This window comes from Mustela putorius, unplaced genomic scaffold (genome assembly GCF_011764305.1).
Source record: "Mustela putorius furo isolate JIRA1106 unplaced genomic scaffold, ASM1176430v1.1 tig00000083_pilon_pilon_pilon, whole genome shotgun sequence".
Lineage (NCBI taxonomy): Eukaryota > Metazoa > Chordata > Mammalia > Carnivora > Mustelidae > Mustela > Mustela putorius.
The window spans coordinates 26247550-26262522 of record NW_025421273.1 but is presented as its reverse complement, the minus strand read 5'-3'; the positions used below and the strand labels follow the sequence as shown (position 1 = coordinate 26262522).

Below are 14973 nucleotides of genomic sequence, written 5' to 3'. Positions count from 1 at the left end.
TCAAATGTTTTGCAGTAGAATGTACAGACTGTCAATTAAATAATATTTAAATGTTAAAAGTTGACAAAAAATAAAATGTTTAATGAAGATGTATTTTTAATATATTAGTCTAGAAACCTTTTAAATAAGCATACCAGATTTAAGATGTAATTTAAATTAATATTTTAGAAAAAAGGGGTCAAGGTTAAACTGTTTGTCTTCCTTAAAAAGTTCATAATGTCTTTTGTGTCCCTACTTACAAAAAGAAATCTCAATGAAACTTGGATATTAAAACCTCCCAGGAAACCAACAATAAAAGCTGCTAAGAATTTCACAAGTTTTTTTTTTCCTTAGGTGTTAATTAAATGATCATTTAACACTGCAATGTAAACACAACATTTTCATCTCCTGACAGCACAGCCTATTATAAATCCGGGGTAATAAAAGTCTTGGTGTTAACGCTCTGAACCAAGTTCCCACCACACTCTAAGATGCCTTGTCGTGTCTAAGGTTAAGCATCTAGACACAAAACAAAGCTTGCGCCTACTCGACTTCCAGTCCAATTTTCCCATCGCCCAGTGACCTAGGTAACACTTTGAGCAATAAAGAATAAATTTAATTTCTCCAGCATTTTGTGAGGATTAGGAACAATTGTTGGCTTGCAATGACTTTTTATCCTTGGATTCTTTTTCCTCCAGAGCATTCCTCCGGTCCTAAAAGAGAATTCTGATGGTTTAAGACATAGAACAAACAGAACTTTAAATTAGGCTTTTTTCAATCAATTGGAACTGTTGGAGGGGAAGCAATCAACCTTTCTCTGTGCTGTTCTCGGCTATTCACATACTTCAAGCTTTAATCTTTGACTAGTAGAAGAAACCTATCATGACGAGGCAAAGCTATCTTTTCCCATTCTGTTTCCAGACGTATTTATTTCTCTTTTCTTTAAGATTTTTTTTTTTAAACACTTAAATCAAGTTGCCATACTTAGCTGTACACATTCATTTGAGGGAGATTTCGAGAGGCGCAGATGTTCTCTTAATAACATTTCACACAACCATGTCGTACCCTACACCACGGGTGTTGTTACCAACAGGCCTTTTTACTTTTCATTGCTTCCTTCCCTAGAATTCAGTTTTTAAGGAAAAAAAAAAACAAAAAAACAAAAACGAAAACCACTTCTACCCCAAAGTTTCTTATATAGATCACAATTTATCAAATATTTATCATGATATTTCAACTTTCTACAGAGAATTCAGTGATAGCAATTAACTTGGTTAGGGGTAACAGGTAATAAAGAGGATCTATACCACATTGCCTCTGCTTGCAAAGCCTATGTACATGTGAAAAGTATTAGAGTTACAATAAAAACAAAACAAAAATAGCTTCTGGCTCAGATCTATTTCATTATCAAATATTGTTTAAATCCAAAGTGCTAAACGATTTGCAATTTGCACTGCATTTTGACATATGTTTAATCTAAAAATGCTCTTAAAATCACATATGCAGTTTATGTAAAGATGACAGAATGTTCATATTTGCATATTACAAGATCAATGGGTTAATTATCTTAGATAGTTTTAAAGACTGAAGTTTTAATTAGCAATAAAAATGTTCTTCAGCAACATATGCAAATGTTCTTGATAACTTTTAGAATAGTTAACCTGTGGTTTAAGGAATTTATGCAGTTTTTCGAGCTAATCCATATATTCCCTTCATTTATTTAGGAAAAAACATCATTAAAACAGCCACCCAAATATGTACACTAACATAGTTTCTGAGTCACAGTCTCTGTCTCTATAGCTAATTCATTTTAGATAGGAATTTTAAAACGACATGAATCATCAACTGGGAGAGGGTAAGTGATCTCAGTAAGAACATTCTGGCCTTAATGTACCTTATGTGGCCAAGTAAGGAGAAACAAAATGATGCAACTGCACATTTTATGTTAATTTGTAGTGGTAAAAAAATTAATGTGGCTATGCTTACGTGCACGTTATTACACCGAGAATCATTGCAAGGCAGAGGTGAAACAGAACAAGGAAATTTGCTGACTATCGGCAAGTTGCAAAGACATCTGTGTGACTATGCTTTTCATACCACTTTGTAAGGATAAGATAATAACCACACAATACAGTTTCCATCATACTGGAAAGATGGCAATGTTCTTCTGAATATAGAATCTATAGTATGACTTGAAATATCCCCAGGAGGAAAATATGGGAAAATATGATCACTCCCATTTTAAAGATAAGGAAACTTGATTCAAGAGGTGTCACCTGATTTCCAAAAATGGCAGAGCTGCTAATTAATATCAAAGAAGGTATTTAAACACTAGTGCTTTATGTCCCCTCTCTTATGCTATAAAGTAATTGATCTCAGTGTCTTAAAACATAATGTAAATACATTAAAATTAGCTAAAGAGAACTAAAATCCTATGGGCACTTATTCTTAGAATTATTTATGTAAACTTCAGTCACCAAATTATAACCTTGAGACTGCAGTGGCGATTTTATGATTTATCACCAAATTTAACATGGTCCTCTGGTGATGTGTATTGGAAAATGTCTTTTTGTCATGAAAACCATAAGCTTAAATTCAGGGGTCAGCAAACACAATCACTCTCTAGGAGCTAAGTTTCAATTTACATATTACAGGTCAGATGTTAGCAAGGGCGGGGACCCACAAATACCACATACCAGCATTTATCACAGTCTTCTCCAAATTCAAACAGGCCTACTATGAATACTTGTTGGTGGAGATAAAAACATTAACATTTGCAAAAGCAACCATTCAAACACATACACTTGCAGGGGAAAGTATACTTGATGAATTAATGATGCTATAGATTTCACACTCAGAGAGTATATTTTGTGGGTGGGCAGCAGCAGAAACCTACCAACTTCTGACTTTCTTCAGCAACAAACCTTCTACTTGTGATCTCTTTCAAATAAAACTATCAACATGGGGACCGGCAAAAATCTCAAGTAAGATGTTAATCTTCCTTGCATTTATAACTTCTAAATCATAGGAACACATGTGGATTTTGAAACAAAACCAAAAGTGAGTCCCACTTAATGTCTCACTTCTTCATGCCAAGTGGTAATGGCTAATCTCTGTATATCAAGTCCTTTGTCTACCTACCTAAAAACAAACCTTTGGTCATGAAACCATAATCTTTTTAAATTAAATAGTCCTCCTTATCTCTATTCTTTAAGTGGCAAGAACAGACCCCCTTGGAACCAATAATAATAAGTCATTAATAAGTTACTGAACAAAGAACGAGGCTTGGTGTTCTAATCACTGACAGTGAAGGAGTCTCTAAGTTTTCCCTCACTTATGGGTTCCTGGTTTTCAAAGTCAATCTGTTCCCCTTAGCAAAGATCAGTGTCAACAGCACAGAGAGTGTAGCCTTACACCGAATGGTAACACAGTCACAGCACATCTGAAGAACTTTCTCCTCTGCACACCCACCCCTTCAGCAGCCTCAGCAATGGAGAGCAGCGGTAGCTATCATGGCAGCTCCCTAGATGAGTAATGATGTGGATCCGGCAGGACAACGGTAACCGTGGCAACTGTAACCTGCAATTCCCGCACAACCACTGTTGGATTTATTGTGGCAGGGGCCAAACAGGCCAAGACTAAAACGGAGCAGGAAACTATGCACCTGATACCTCTAGGAGCCCACACTTGAATCAGAGCAGGCAGAAATTAATTCAAGAGGAATTTTGACATGAGCTCCACCGTTGTACTCTGCATTCATCCCCGATACACAAATCCTATGAGACTAACTTACATAGTTTTATGGAAATGTAATATTATATTAAGTTAACGAATATTCTGCTTAAGTTGAAAAATAGATTATTTTTATTTTGCGGTGTCTACCAAAACCCTCTAAGGTTTAGGGGACTAAACATTTAATTAGCCAAGTTACCCTTTAAGTTTCATTTGGCTCTCTATTATTCATAATGACTTCCCAGCGTTAACTGTTTGCTCTCTGTCCTGAACCCGGCAGAGATTTAATTCAATACATCAAACACTTACTGAGAGATTTCTAAAGGTCAAGCCTAATACTAGACCATGGGGACATAAAAACACAAAACAAAACAAACATGTTTTCATAATAAATGTATGTCAGCATTTATACACATAAGCATAGAAAAAGAAAACTAGGTTAATAATAAGTGACAAGTTTACTAGTGATTGTGTCTGGATAGTGGGATAATGAATAACTTCCACTTCCTCTTTTCCATTTTTCTGGATCCAAACCTTTTTAATATGAGGTTATGTTACTTTTGTAATTATTAAAAACCAAAACAAAACACTAAAGCTCCTTCTATGGGACAAGAAAGAAGGAGAATAAAGACACGCTCACTGTATATTTGTTAAACTTCACAAATGAATTTTTACAATAAAACAAAATTTTTTCTTCTAAAAAAAAAAAGGAGGGGGGCCGATTATTATTATCAGAAATAATTTTGAGCATCTGAGATCCAATCTGACAATGAACGGTGACCAGACCAATCAGATTAAGCAGTCAAAACCTATTTATCTCAGGTAAGTAGTCAGTAGGCCATAAAAAGAGTCCTTGAGTTTAAAAATACTATTTATAATGTTAGATAATTTAAAGCCTCCAAAGCTCACTGGGGAATAATAAACGCCACTTGTGAACCAGAAATAAAAAAGGTTTTATTCAAAGAAGTAGAGAAAATGGATCATTGGGGCTCATGCATTTAATTTCATTTGTTAGTTTTGTTTTGTTTCAGTAGATACAAGTGAAAAATGAGTTTCTGCTACATGCCTTGGATACTTAAGCTTATGTTAGAAGTCTGGGTAAATATAATGATACTCAAAGAAATAAACTGAAAACCACAAAACAAATATTTATAACCAAATGCTCGACCACAGTAGTACCAATGAAATTCCTCTCTAATGAGTCCGGATTAGTAGCTGCAAACTCAAGTTGAAACGTGTGAATCACTCACTGGTAAATCACCTTTAAGGTTACATTTATCAGGAAGATTTGTTTATGCTACTCATATATATAATTGCCACTCATGAATTTCAATCAATCACAATCGCCCATTTCAAAAGTAACTAAAATCTCAGTTAATCAGCTCCAGATTGTCCCCCCAAATTATTTTCTCCACTCTTAAATTGATGATAAAAGTGCAATGTCGGTTTTGGAGGAGGAGCATAACGGAGAAGGGCACATCTACGTAAGTTACAGAAACTGTGTGCTGTCTCTTCTAACCGCCAACCTATGGCCCTTCACTTTCCCTCTACTTAAACTTTCCATCTGTCAACAAGTGCTTGTAATTTTATTACACTGTCCTGTAGTTTATGCAGAGTTGGTATTATTTTACAGAGTTCTGTTAATGGACTGGATAAATGGTAATGCTATTTAAACTAGTCTCCTGCTCCAACAAACACAGCTGCAACTGTACTACTATTTCTGAGCAAACATCTTGACCTGAACATGTAGTGCTCTCTCAACCCATCCAAAGAGAAATTGGAGCAGACAGCAAAGGAAAAGCATATTTGGCCGCTAGCAGCAACCAACCGTGTCGAATCATAATTCATATACAGTATACCCTCTTTTTCCTTTATATTGCATTTAGAGTCCAAAAAAAGCATGTGTGCTTCTTCACCTGGCATCTCATTTTCAGCCAAGACTCAAACGGTGATTATTCGTTAAAAAGTGTGAAGAAAACCTGTATAATGTCCTGTATATCAGACTAGCTTTAATCTAAGTAAATAATGATAAAAATCAGACATCAGTAGTATGAATTCCCCATTAACTAATAATAAAAGAATTAAATAGGGGTAAAAGTATTAATTCAATAAGTTAGAAAAAGAAATAGAGATACTAATGAGAATTAGGCAACTACTGATAAAGAGAAAAGAAATAAAAAATTTGTTTCATGCATTCTAGATGTGTCTGTTCTTTAGTACATTCTCTAGCAGGCCAATTATGGATTGCTTAATTTGTATATGCAAAAACCAGCCAAAACCTTCCCCATCCCAACATATTTTCTCTATTTTTTATCAGAAGTCCTGTATCCTTTGTTCTGTCACTTATCCTTCTTGTGAAAGAAAGAGTCATTTTTCAATGAACATTTTATACGGCGTTTTTGTTTGTAGATTTGTGCACATTTTTCCATCTGTTAGAACACTTGTTTCGGATGAATTACTAGGCACCTGTACCTCATGAAGAAAATATGAACTTGAATCCTCCCTCTTGGAAATTACACTGCCCAGGCAGTCAGACTCATACGCCCTTGTTCTCTTATTTATTAAAGACATTTAATGGTGGTCATTTAACCCAATTAATGATCATGGTCATTAAAAAGTGGTCACATGTGGGACGCCTGGGTGGCTCAGTTGGTTAAGCAGCTGCCTTCGGCTCAGGTCATGATCCCAGCATCCTGGGATCGAGTCCCACATCGGGCTCCTTGCTCGGCAGGGAGCCTGCTTCTCCCTCTGTCTCTGCCTGCCATTCTGTCTGTCTGCTTGTGCTAGCTCTCGCTCCCTCTCTCTCTCTGACAAATAAATAAAATCTTAAAAAAAAAAAAGTGGTCACATGTGCTTATAACTTATCCTCTCAAGAGAAGTATCACTGGTAACAATTCACTAAATCTAATTCAGTTCAACAACTCAAAAGAAGATTCTGGACATGAGGATGCAGAAAAAATTACATCACTATATTTCCACATGTATTTAGTGCTTATGTCAGGTGTTAAATACTAAACATTAAGCCATCAATCTGTAACTTCGGGAATATCAACACTAGCCCTAAGAAATAAAACTTTATCTTCCAAAACTACCCAGAGAAAATCATCTGAACCAAACAGGTACATCATAACTCTGAATGCATGATCTGCCTGCCTATTTTCCCACTTTCAACGTGCTTTTAATTAACTAGAAAATATTGCCTGAGAGTTTTATGGGTTCTGTTCCTTTAACTTACTTCTTGAAGATACCAGTTCTCTTTTCACACAATGGTTTCCTAAAGTTATACAATCACAACAAAATATAAGAGAAAATCCCTTGGTTCACTATGTGATATTGTCAAAGAGGAAAAAATGTTCAACAGAATATAATTTGCTTATAGAGAATTCTGCACTGGATCACACTACCTGAAGTCTCCTAAGAAAATTAATCCAAGTACTTCTAGACTAAAAATCACAAATTCTTGTTGCTCAGAGAGAGTGTAGAAGCTAATTTTCCCCTCTTAAGCTTAATGCTTTAATTGTAGATAACAGCCATTCATTTAAACTGTATTTTCAATAGCTACATAGAAAAAGGAAAATTTCCATTTGGACACTATTAAAAGGTAGTAGCTTTATATGCCTCACTGTACACCAGCCTTGAAATCAATTCTTTAATCCCCTCAATCACAAAAACTGAAAGCAGAAAGTAGAATGACTCTTAAAACCATCTTTGTGGCCCTTCTTGGAAACTAAGCAGAAATATTTAAATATAAGTATCTATATCTATATCTATCTATATATATATATATATATATGTAATTTTTATAATAGCCTAGATCTTATTTCCTTGGTCAAAACAGTCCCCACAGAATTCTTATTTAAAAGTCAATCTTCAGGTTTCTTTCTTTCTTTCTTTCTTCTTCTTCTTCTTCTCCCCCCCCCCTTTTTTTTTAATTTTAATTTACTTAAATTGAGCCAGTTAAGCAGTAGGGAACACAAGGAGAAATCCTGCCAGGTGACATTGGCTGTCCTTACAGGAACAGTACCAGGAAGGTCAAACTCTAGATGGGGTACATTAGCTGGCTGCACATTTGCCTACTGGGACAGTTCTCTCTACAGTGAGCTAAAGCATCAGCAGGACTCTACAGAGATCCTGGCTACAATGCAGGGAGGTCTCTGAGAGGACAATCCTCCTACTTCTGGAATTGATAACAGCAATATTGAATTAACAGGCTATGACGAAGCCAAATTCAGAAAAAAGCAATATGCTCACCTTCCCTACAAACACAAACCTATGGGACATCCGCACCATCCTGGTAGAAGACTTGCTGAGCAGTTTATTCTGTATATCCCAAGAGTTTTGTCACAATGTCACAACGGACGTCAATAATCATTGTTACTTATTTTTCCAACACTTTGTAGCTTATCTCCCATCTGCACAAAATCACTTATATGGCTGAAAATCTCATTTTAAAAGCTTTCAAAAATGTGTTTTCACTATTACATATTAGGTCAGGGAACAAGCATTCCAGGGAGGAAAAACTGATTCTGCCTAAAACTCACATTATGCGCCTTCCAGAGAAGTACTTCCGTTGTTAACAGTCTATGACATATTTGTTATGAAACCTTTACAGTCATTCCTATTTCAGAGTTCGGAATTCTGGCTTTAAAGGGAATATTTAAGAGTAAATTTACAACCCTCTTTAAATACCTTATAATAATATTTCCAGACTAATAAACACTACTCCAGTATAGAAACAATGTCAAGAAAGCTGACATTAAGAACCCTAACTTTATAAGAAAACACTGCCAACTTCCTCTGAAGAGGAAGTACAGGGTCAGTTTTCCTCTTCAGAACTTAATCAAAAGTTTCCGTAAAGAAGTAAGGTAAATCTCATCATCACATAACCGAGAAAGAAGAATACAATTATAATGACTCATACATAAACCGCTAAATGCTAATCAAATAAAACAACTGGAACCACTGGAAAACAAATCATAAATTTCCACAAGAAAAAGAAGAAAAAAAAAAGGCAAACTTTTAACCCATTAATCTATCGGTGAATAGATTCCAGGAAAGCAAAGGAAACAGATCCAAAATACATTTAATAAAATACAAGGTACTACCCAAAGCAACAATAACTATTTCTGTCTACTTACAGTCTGTACAGCTTCGAAGTCCCAAGAAACAGCAACTCAGGAAACAGCTGAAGGTGATTTCTGTTTAAACGCCTTTGGAGAAAAACAAAAACAAGGCGTATGTTACACAGAAAATACCCAACAATGAGTCTGGGATTTGGTTGTGTCCTGCCTCATCCTGTATTTCGGAAAAGAAATAAATGACATTCAAAAGAATTCGAGCATTGCAAATCAAAAGTTGGTTACACCTTTTGTTACCTGACTCTTTAAAGCCAATTTCCATGACGCTTACTCAGATGATTCCCCGGGCCTAAACCCTAACCTCACGTCCTGTGCAACGTCAGTCATCCAGAACATACACAATGAAAAAGGATGTCTTAGACTCTGATGTATAGGTTGGGTGAGTGCTGCATACAGCTCAAATGCCACAGTAAACAGTGTCCTAAAATAATTCACGTGCTGTCCCAGATGACCTAAATTTTCAGCCAAGGCATTGTGAGGAAATGGAAATTCCAATTTCGTGAGCATTTTGCTTAGTTGTGGGGAAAAAAAAAAAAAATGTGAGAAAGTGTCAGCACAATTTGTCCCTATGGGCAAAAGCAGAGGAAAACTGCAAACTTCCAACCTAAACCTACATTTCTTGACCCCTCACTTGAAAATAAGTCTGGGTTATAACCAATCGTGGGGGCTAAGAATGTTTAGATAATGCTTTTTTAAATGTTTACATGTTATGAAGCCAAATTTAGAATTTAGGGGAAAAACGTGTTTGCAAGCCTAACTCAATTAAACTGTGATTCCAGGTAACTGAGTTCTTCTGGAGTGGGCATGCTTGTTTAACAGTAGGTAGGTTTTGGCACTGATGTACTCATCTCCCAATCCCATTCACTATAAGTGGACAATTTAACATTTCAGTAAAAATAAATCTACCCCTTGGCTTTTCCCAAATTTGAATAAAATAATGACAAGCTGATGCAAAAAATGTTCACTTAAATGATTTACAAGTTGCTATAGCTGCAAATGAGAGTAATAACGTCCAGAAAACGAAAGTCACATTGAAGAAACTGGAGTCCTAAGTAGCAATGTTAGGAGAACAGGAAAAGAAGGCATATCAATCTTGACATACATAAATGGTCATGAGGTAGAAGCAAAATTATACTTATTTAACCTGCAGACGGCAGAAATGGCACTAGTGATCATAACTCTTAAGAAAGCAGGTGAGAAGGAAGACTCTTTCTAAGAATTAGAGAATTTCCAAGGATTAGAAAAAATGGAATGCCCTGTCTTAGGAAATTCTCAACTCTTTATTCCAAGCAGAGGCCATGCGTTTTGTTTGTTTCGGTTTGTTTTGTTTTGTTTTTCCTGCAAAGGATATTAAAAAAAAAAATCCTGCATTAGATGAGAAATTGCACCAGGTGAACTCCAGAACTTACTCCAACTCCAAAATGCCATGAGGCAACGATGAAAACCGTAACTTTTGTTATATAAACTCCTATTATAAAGAAGCTGATCATCTACAGAAACATTCTCAACACTTAATAAAATGCACACTCATAAAAAAGTATGCCAAGACAATTAGGGGGAAAATAGTAAAATCAGTGGTGAAAGGGCAGAATTTCTTCCCACTTACACTAATTTTTTTATAAATAAAGCATATAATAAGGTTAAATTTAAATTGAAACCAAAACTATTACTCATTTATTTTTCTCTGCTGGGCATGGAGAAAGGAAGAAGTACTTTTGACAAAATGATACTTCCAGAACCTAATTATATAATTTTGATTAAGTGCAACTTAATTATGACCTTGTTATATTTTTTTCTCTCAAAAAATAAACCACAAATATTCACAATAGCAGCAACTAGAATTTTTCCAGGGAAGCAACTACTCTTGTAAAGACTTCCATTATTCAAAGAGCCAATCTCAATTTTTTAAATGGCCTACACGGGCTATCATAGTCTCATTCAAACCACTGGACTAACAAATATTCTCCAAGATTCTCCAGCCACAACCAGTGTGCTCCTTCAAGCTCCTAGTTTCTGCTGTTTGGGGAGCTTTCCTTTTTCAATGGTACTATCTTATATCTTACGTGAAGCTTCCCTAATTCCCCCACACTGAGGTAGTTCCTCCCTTGGCTTCATCCTTGTACCCCCATAGAATTCGATAAATAAGAGTCCTAAACGTTGTATTGTATTTATTCACATACTCAACTGTTTCCCCATACACTGTAAGCTCTTCAAGTATAAAGACCACATCCTTGTCTCCCCTTCCTTCTTCTCTGGCACTTAGTGAGTTCTTAGGAAATGCTAAATGAGAACATACTTCTCTTTTTGCATTTTGATATATTTCGGCAAAACGCTACCATATGCATTTGATATTCAGCCAGCTTTCCTCTGGGTTGCTTTCTGAGGTTCCTGCCTTAGTTTTTATGCCACTCTCAGGCTAACCAAAGCCCTGCCACCAAACTTGCTTTCACATTCCCTATACAACAATTACTCCCTCTCCCTCCCATCAACCTCCCTCTGTCTGCTATCCTCAACATTATCTAGAAGTTGGAAGGAATGCAGTATGTTTCAACAAATTCAGAGATCCTGGGAAAGTAGACAGTTCAGACTGGGTACAAGCAGTGTCTTCTTAATTATTCCTTTCATATTCCCAGCCAATCTTAATTCACTCTAAGACAAACAGCCAACGTACACTAAGCTTACTACGTGATGATGACTGTTCTGAGAGGTTTGCATGGATTATCTCTTTCATTCTTCAGAACCAACCCCAACAGTAGGTACTGTTGTTACTGCCAACCAGAGAGTGGTACACAGCTCATAGAAAGTAGAGCTAAACCCTGAACTCAGGGAGGGTGATTCGAGAACATACCATCTGAACCACTTCTATAAAAGAGACACAAGGCTAAACATTTCTAAACATTAACTCAAAATAACATAATATTGAAATTCTACCTCTCATCAATCTCTCCTTGGGAAAAACATAGCTTTATGGAGTCTATTTCTTTAAAATTTAATTCTAATTCTAATTCTTTAATATTTAATGAAACACTTGAAAATAAAACATTTTTAAATGAACGTGATATTTAGCTCACAGTTTTAAAGATCCATTTAAAAAATGCCTGAAGTTTGAGAGAAAAATGAAAATATGTATAAAAGTTTTCTCTGAATTCAAGTAGTTTATCATTGTTGCATAAAAATTATTGTGAATGATCTTAACATTTTCTAAACCAAACAGGAGCATAAGACAGGGTAGCATACTAGAAGGGCAGGTAGTAAGTGATATGATAATATACATGGAAAAACAGTACAAAGATTTTTCCCTATAAGAAAATATCAGTACACTTGGGATTCCTGTTCTTTCTTCCATCAGTGCTAAGAATAAATGGAAATACAAATATTAAAAGTCAAAACTCTCCCAAAATATTCAATGAAGGAAACATTTCAAAGCAGGCATTTCTTGTAAAATGACCAGAAATTAAATTCTTCAAGAGAATTTTTTTTTTTAATCCAGAATTACTTTCAAGACCACTAAGGTGCATAATAATTTCTAAACAAGGCTGAAGAATAAGCAACCTTGCTAGCACCTTCGAATGACAGAGAATACTTCCGAGTAGTTTGAAGAGGATAGTGCTGTAACAATCCTCACGTAAATGAGTTAAAGAAGCGAAATCTGATGGTCCCCAAACAGAAAACTGCACGTAGTGAACTAAACGTATCTCTGGGGAGGATTTCTAGGAGCCAGACTAAACTGGTTCCAGTAAGGTGACGAGGTGGGTCAGTTACCTACTGTTCAGAGCAAGGACACTCAACTGTGTCGAAGGAAAGACAGAGTCACACGCAGCCCTCAAGCCATCACTAGCTAGAAGGAATCTGCCCACAAGATATCAGGGCTAACCGAGATCCTCTGGGTGGTAATTCAAGACTTCAGAAAGGGGTGTAAAGTGTGTCTCAAAAGCATGTTTTCTTAAGGCAAAGATGATAGAGATCCTGATAACTGTTTCCTCTGTGCTACAGCTCTTTGAGTGTGACCTTCAGTGGGGTGAAGAAGCTTTCTGGGTCACACAAAACACCACTGTCCTCTGAAACACTGGTTCTTAACAACCTCAATTTGAAAGGCAGCCTTAGCATTATGGACAAGCATTACTTCAAATGATCTGTCAGCAGCTCCTATGGCTTGTCCATTGGTAGAAGAGACAGTCTCTTATTTTTTCAACTTTACCTTAATTCACAGAATATGTGCAGCCTTTATCTGAATTCAAAATATAATACGGAAACAATTGTTCCTGTTGTTGTGAATGTAAAGGATTTTAGCCATGTGCTCAGTCTGTAGTAAGTGTTCACTTAAGTGCCACCTTCATGAGTTTATCATGTACAATCTCCTATATGTCATACAAAAATGTCTTCTTTTCAGGCAAAACTTCTACTTGTTTTTTAAAATGTTTTTATTCTAACATTTTTAAGGCAGAGATTCTAACAGGTATGTATTATTTAGATGGATAAATCGAACTTATTAGTAAAATCAAACGTATTAGTAATTAGTTTCCTCTTCACTCCCTTTACTTCTTGGCCTTTCTCTACATCTTCAGAGCAATTATGAGAAATACTCTGAAACAAAACTTTGAAGAATTTTTGTACATTCTTCACATCTTTTCTATTGCCATATGCCACAATAAGAAAATCCGAATGAAAACAATATAGTATGGATGTACGAAAGTAAAATTTATTATGTACACATTTTATTAGCTCAAGAAGATAAAATAATGCCTAAACTGAGCTTTTGAAAAATAGGAGAGATGTTGAAATGCATAATAATAGTTCTTTAAATGCCAACCATGTGACAAGTATTTTGTGAAACTATATGTACATTATCTCACAGAAACCATGGATTGCTAAGATGACAGATAATTTTTTTATAAATATTCTCATAAAGTAATATTCCAATTGCATTTATGTCAAATCATCCCCATTGTTACCAAACTGTCATACTCTGTTCCAAAGATGAGGAAACAGGTTTGGAAAGATCAAGCAGTCTGATCAATAGCTCATAGTGGAATTGAAACTAAAGGTTTTGTAGTTTTGTACAATAGCAGTATAATAGACAATGGGGTTTATTGGAGGTACAATTATTATTAATTCAAAGCAAGAGTTTTCTGATGTCACTCTTACTTAATGTTTCTGATTTTTAAAAGGGGGTATAGGAGTTTGTGTCTGTTTAGAAAACATAAACAACAGTTCAACCAATGAGTGTTTGCTACATTCTACAGAACGGGAGGCAATGGCATATAAAACTTAAAGTGCCTAATCAGAGGAGAGTCGAGGTTCTCTGTATCCCCTGCTCACTGCCAGAAGCTAGAATGACTGCACATAGTGGGAGGCTCCAGAACTACCCACCTGCATCCAAAGGAGACAGACAGACACTGCAAAGACGACAGATAATTTTTTTATAAATATTCTCGTAAAGTAATATTCCAATTGCACTTATACCAAATCGTCTCCATTGTTACCAAACTGTCATTCTGAAAGCATTCTCACCGATGTTGCTAGCAGTCCAGCATACATAAATTGCTTTGAAAAAAGATAAGAGCAATACATATGAAAGTCCATGTAGAAAAGTCTCTCCTTCCACATAAAGTTGTGAGATTCCGTCTAGCAGGCATAATTCAAGCAGAAAGGTATCCAACAGGAATGAAAGACAGAATTCAATGTAAAATATTTGACATTCACTGCTTCCACAAATACATTGTAACAGTGCAAACTAAAGTACTCATTTCAGAGGAGGTATAAAGGACACAGCATCCAGCAAACACTGTCACAAAGGATGAGCCCAAAACAGATGTGGGAAAAATAAACAGCCTTGCTGCTTCAGAATTTATAAAATGGTCCACAAAGAGCAAACAGGCCTTCTCTCCACTGTGCAACTTCAAGACCCATAAAAAACGATGCCTGAGAAACCCTCTCAAGATGGACTCAATGTCCTGCTAAACTTTCCATAGCGCATGTGCATTAAAGGCTTCAATGATCAGTCAGTCAATGTAACTTAAAATAGCCCAGGATCTCTTATAACCAAGTGAGAATAATTCACTTTTAACAAATATCACAGATTAAGTGATACACACTTGATCATCTATGGCATTTTTATCTCATG

General features: G+C 35.8%; 1 protein-coding gene across 4 annotated transcripts in view; it reads right to left on the bottom strand.

Moving 5' to 3' along the window:
* SLIT2 (slit guidance ligand 2) overlaps positions 1–14973 on the bottom strand; it is a 357600-nt gene that overhangs the window by 332784 nt on the left and 9843 nt on the right. For all 4 annotated transcript variants that reach the window (XM_013061510.2, XM_013061511.2, XM_004762698.3 and 1 more), the window contains exon 4: positions 8850–8921. In XM_013061510.2, the coding sequence (XP_012916964.1) occupies positions 8850–8921 (72 nt within the window). The remainder of the gene's footprint in view (positions 1–8849; positions 8922–14973) is intronic.